General features: G+C 32.5%; 1 protein-coding gene across 1 annotated transcript in view; it reads right to left on the bottom strand.

Annotated features, from left to right (window-relative positions):
• The window catches only part of LOC112525362 (MADS-box protein AGL42-like), a 6,965-nt gene extending 3,381 nt beyond the window's left edge, over positions 1–3,584 (bottom strand). The window contains exon 1 of the mRNA XM_025135467.1: positions 3,403–3,584. Coding sequence (XP_024991235.1) covers positions 3,403–3,584 — 182 coding nt within the window. The remainder of the gene's footprint in view (positions 1–3,402) is intronic.
• Between the last annotated feature and the right edge of the window lie 2,412 nt (positions 3,585–5,996).

Raw genomic sequence — 5,996 nt, 5'->3', positions numbered from 1 at the left:
ATTAACACCATTTTAAACTTTTATATTATGTTTTTGAATTTGGGAAGATTAACATCATTTTAAACTTTTATATTATGTTTTCGGATTTGGGAATGAAAGAAAAAAATGAGAAAGGAAAAGAAAAATAAAAGAAAGGACGAAAAAAAAGTTTTTTTTATTTGTGTTTATAATAGAGAAGATAGAGGAAGGAAAATAATGAAATAAATAATATAATTTGATATAATTTTTTTCCTTTCCTTTTCTTTTTCTTTTCCTAAAAAAATCTCGAGAACATAATATTTTTCTTCATCTATTACTTTTCTCTCTTTCCTACGTAAAAGAAGACTAAAAAACATAGGGTTAGGGTTAAAACAAACTTTTCTGGAATCATCGATTATATAAATTAAAAAACTCATGTTGGTGATAATTTGAGATTGTATTCTTCTTTTAGAGATAGAAGAGTATATAAGATTTATACACTCAATATTAGAAAATAAAGAACAACTATGAAAAAAAATATTATAGTTTTATTATTCTAAATATAAATATAAGTTGTACCGTCTCATATGGTTGATAATTTTATCAAAAAATGAGGGTTATGTTAACTAATAACAAGAAAATCTACCATATTCTAATATAAAAAATAGAATTCACGCGAGGATGGAATAATCAAAAAAGTCGATGGGAGATAAATTATGAAAAATATATCAAAGTTTTCGAAGCAAGTAGTTTTATTGAACTATTATTATATATATTAAAAAAAAATTATTGAACTATTATTATATATATTAAAAAAATTTGGGCCCCTAATTTTTATGAGCTCTAGGGGTACGCCCGGTCCGGCCTCCCCGGGACGGCCCTGTTAATTGTACACAGGCCATTGGTGCATACAACGTTCTTTTTTCCTTGGTTATGACAGATCGCAATGATGGTACACATGCAATAAATTAAAAAGAAAATAGAAGTAAACACCTAATAGATAACAAAAACTCTTTGGTAATCATCAATAACCCTACCATATATAGAAATAACTCATGAGGGGTTTGATATATCGAACTAGTGATCTAACATACAATGGAAATCAACTCCAAGGCCACGAGATCTAATTATAGTTGCTTGTAATATTATACCAACTTTATGAAAATCAATCACTGTATGTTATAACCAAAGGGCCTTTCGTCTAGCGGTATGCTAGAAGACCATGGTTCAAACCTCACCAAAACCATCTCGGCCAATCTTCATCTTAGGCAAAAACTGAAAACAACATATGATGCATTGTCGTGAGTGCTGCTTATCTTGATCACCCTTACATCACTGTGAACCAAATGCAAGCTAAAAAGTCCTTTAATTAAGGCAGACTGCTTCCTTGACAACTTCATTAACCCCCATGTATTATGCATATATATGTTGTGGACAAGGAGACAATAGGTTGCAAATATGTTTTTCAACTAATACAACATAATTCTAGTGCTGATCTTTTATTATCCGGATCCTAAATGCAAAGACAAATCCATCATATACGTCAAGTAACGGAAATTCACTGCATAACTGTCTAATGTTCTTTTTTCGATTGGCCATGTATCAACTGACCATGTTTACATCTATAAAAGGTCAGGTCACGGATAAATCATGGCATACATAAGAGGCCTCGATCACTGCACTAGAATTGAAGGCACTCATCCATTCAACAAACCCATGTCACCAAGGCATGATCTTTTTCATGTTCCCAACGGTTCAGACGACTCCATCATGCATGAAGATTCTGATTATGCCTTGACCCACGATAAGGCAAGTAACAATGTTACCCATCAGCACAATATATATCTTCAGACACTACTCATATAAACAGTCCCCTAACAGTCTTTGGCTTGTAGCATTCATCAATGACATGACCTCTTCATTTGTGGAAATTGCAAAGCTTCTTCTTACAATACCACGAGATTTAGACCTTGATTTACTAGAAGAAATCGAGCACTTTTCAAATTATCTTCCCCTTGCATGCATCAAGTCCCTTGGCCTTTGGCTCATTACCAGGAACTATCTCCTTCATCTTCCCTTCGGTATAAACCTCTTTAAAAGTGAGAGTATCCCAATTGTATATGATAGTATCCAAAAAGTTTTGAGGATGATGGCAACGATAAACGTAACATAATCAAACCCGAATCCTACATGTCGTACTGCAGATCTAGATTATCCAAATCACTAACAAGCTCTTCGAAACTAGAAATATGTGCAGACACGGAACCACCTACGGATAAAATATGGACATACAAATTTAGTTAGCTTCATAGGAAGCCTATTGGGAAGACTCTTTGTCAAAAGTAACTGATCAAGCCTTGTCCACTATACAAAGAAGTTGTTTCCTCTCTTCTACAACATCCTGAAGAATTCATTCGATACATATATATATATAGTCTAATCAAAGCCAAAAAGGAATTGAAATCGGGTGTACCGATCTAAGAAAGTCAAAGTCGAAAAATGATAATCCTACAATATTCAATCAATCAAATCTCAATCATAATCTTGGATCTCTGATACCAATTGTTGTAAATCAACGACCCAAAATAGCGCGTAGCGCAAAAGTAGCTAGGGTCAATTTCCAATATTGCCAAGAAACAATGAACTAAAGTTCTATATGGATATTAAAAAGAATCAATTAATGCGAAACCACAGAATCAGAACATAAGCAAGAAAAGAGATAACACCCGAGATCTTTACACGGAACCCCACGAAGGGAAAAATTATGAGTGGAAAACACCGAGAACTAACCCGCTGTCGACTTCTGATGACGATGTTACAAGCTTGAGAAATACAACAATAATGATGGAGAAAACTCTTGGTTCGTCTAGGAGAGAAGCCACAAGTAATATTTTGAAGATACAATGAAATTAGTGCTAATTCGGACTACATCCCACAACAGTGACCGAAGATAGCTTGGATTGGACACAACTTAGCCCCTATATGAGTCCTGGCAAAACTAGGCGAGCTCACTTATAACAGCCTGTATGTTCTGTACCTAAACTGATTTCCTCTATGCGATCACTTGAATGTGATCTGGGCTTATTGTCAGATCGCCATAGCATATGGATGGGTCGCTGTGAATGGATATTAACAAGGTCTTAGGATAATTAGCTCTGTAATCAAGTTTATGGAAATGTACAGACATTAACAAGATTAAAACCATGATCAAGCAGCGTACAAAGCTACCGGAGAAAAGTACACAAGTACGTAACAGCCTAAGTGATTTACCAACCAACTAGGGTTTTCTTGTGTCAGGTGAAGAACTAAATAAAGCAGAAGCTAGACATGGTATTGCACTGGAGTCTTTCTAAACACACATGAGTACTCATCAAATCACAGCTTGAAGTGACTTATGTTTATGGATTTTATAACAAGATCGTGAAGAGAGAGAGAGGAACTTACTTGGAGCTTGAGAACTCATAGAGTTCACCCTTCTGAGAGAAAATAAGCAAAGCAACTTCAGCATCACAAAGTACTGAAAGCTCACAGGCCTTCTTCAGAAGCCCAATTCTCCTCTTGGAAAAAGTCACTTGTCTGCTTGTTGCATTCTCTATTCTCTTCATCTCCACCTTTCCTCTCACCATGCTTTCTCTGTACAGGTTTATTAATAAATAAATAAAACTTGTTTAAAAATAATTTGCAAAAAGTTGAAGCAATTAAGAAACCACTCGCAAGTTGAAAAACAGTCTGTTTCACTTGAAATAATCATCAAACTTTCATAACCAACTGATTTCCATCTAAAAAAGAAAAACAAAGCAAGAAATTTATACAAAATATGCAGAGAGTCTGGGATGATGAATTGATGATGATGATGTTGATGAAGGAGAAGTAACAGTAGGAGAGTAACCTGATTAGAGATATTTATCGATTGGAAAAAGAAAAAAAAAAGGACATGGAGGAATTTTTAGGTTCTTTATAACTTTCAGACCACATAACCAGTTAGGTTTCTAGTCTTTATACAGTATATAAGTTATGAATTGTTATAATTTTATGTATACAAATGCAGATAAATATATATATATATATATATATATAGGGGTTTAACAAGAACACTAACTAGATAAAAGAATATGAAAACAACCAAATCATGTATAAAATCACATATAATTTTACGTTAACATAATGTTATGCGGATGACATGGCCCCAGGCCCGTTCCTAGGGCCGGGCACACGCTTAGGGCCCACAAAAAACTGGGGCGTAAAATTTTGTATTAAATGATAATAGTTCAAAAAATTTAGTAAATAAAAAAGATATAATTTTTTTAATAATATTTAATATAGTAATAGGATTGTGATCAAATAAGAACATAAAAAGACTGAAAAATGTAAGGATTAATCTCATGCATTCAATCACTTTTATACCCTACTATTTTAGTTTTTGAAATCTATTGATTAGTATTAAATTCTTAAAATTAGTGAATGATTTATTTGTCCATATATAAATCTTAGAGGTGTTTAGGATTACTTATTTGAAACAACTTATGTTTTGTATAAAAGTGTTTATCAACTTATTATAAGTTAGAATGATTTAACTTTTTCAAACTTACCGGTTTGGCACCGGTATAAGTTGTTTATCCAAACACTCAGAAGTGTTTATTACCGGTATCACACCGGAACAAGTCAATAAATTGTTTTTATAAACAATCACAAAAATTCCTTAGTTTATACATTCATATTTTATTTTCATTTTTTTGTTATCTTGCTATATGATTTTATAATAATAAATGTATTATGTATCCGATTAAATTTCATGAAAATAAATACTTATTCGTTTTACTTTTCTTATATAAATAATGTTATAGTATTCTTTTTTTTTTTTTATATGGTATTTTATCACACATGATTTAAATAATAATAAATTATTAATAATGTGTATTTACGAACTTTTATGATTTTTAGTGTATATGATACTCGTATAAAAAAACCCTAACTTCCGCTCGCTTTTGATTTTGATTTTGCCTCGCACCACATCTTGCTCGAGATTGGTTCTTGTAGAGTAATGTGTTTGAGATTTTTATTTTGATGGGTTCTTGTAAATTGATGAGTTCTTTCCACCATATCATCATCTATCTGGATAAGTGCACATACAATCTATAAAAAATAACAAGGTAGGCATTACATGTTTTTTTTGCATCTGCTACTGCCCTGAACAAGCCAAAGTGGTAAAACTCTTCTTTTCTCATGTTGATTTTGACTTGTATTTATATTTGCAAAGTCAATTGGCTTTTAAAATTGATGATTTTGTTCGATGATCGGCCATGAGTGTAATCAACATTGGTAAGAACATCTTACGTTCTCAATATTCAAAAACTTTACAACATAGACAGAGAACCAATCTCCATTTTTCCCAATGATTTTTAATGTTTTTCAATTCTCACTCTCCCTTCTCAATTGCTTTCGTCAACCCCTTGTTTGTGTCACGGTTCCATTCGAATCTCTTTCAACCAAAGATTGTGTTGTTTATACATAAGAGAATCTGGAGTATATAGAAAGTTGAATTTGTAGTTGAACCATACGGGGTTTGCCCAAAATGGTGCATCAGGGTGTGTGTACATTAATTTTGGGAAACTTTGATCCGGAAAGTGTCATATCACGTTTCAGAACATCCATAATTGTGTATTGTGGTTCCTTAGAAACACCTTGTAATTATATCTAGATATTGGGATTCTTATTAGGTAATAAGCTAGGTTAACTCATAGTTCTTACTCTAACGTTTGCTAATACTATGTATTTACTTGTTTTGAAGTTTCAATACAAGTTATCGAATACTTATGTCACTAGATAACCTAGAAGATCTTTTTGAAATCCTTAATAGATGTGAGAAAATATACATTTTGAATGTAAATGATAGTTTAATGATCTACAACCTATTTTATTAATTGATTGAGCTTTCTTTTGTTGGTTGCCACTCAAGTACCAGTTATCACACAACTATCACTATATGATGAAACCCCCTTGTGGATTGAAGGAAAATCCAAATTAAATGTGAATCATCA

This window comes from Cynara cardunculus, assembly GCF_001531365.2.
Source record: "Cynara cardunculus var. scolymus isolate 2C chromosome LG 13, CcrdV1, whole genome shotgun sequence".
In the NCBI taxonomy this organism is placed as follows: Eukaryota; Viridiplantae; Streptophyta; class Magnoliopsida; order Asterales; family Asteraceae; genus Cynara; species Cynara cardunculus.
This window is presented reverse-complemented; position numbering and strand designations above follow the sequence as displayed.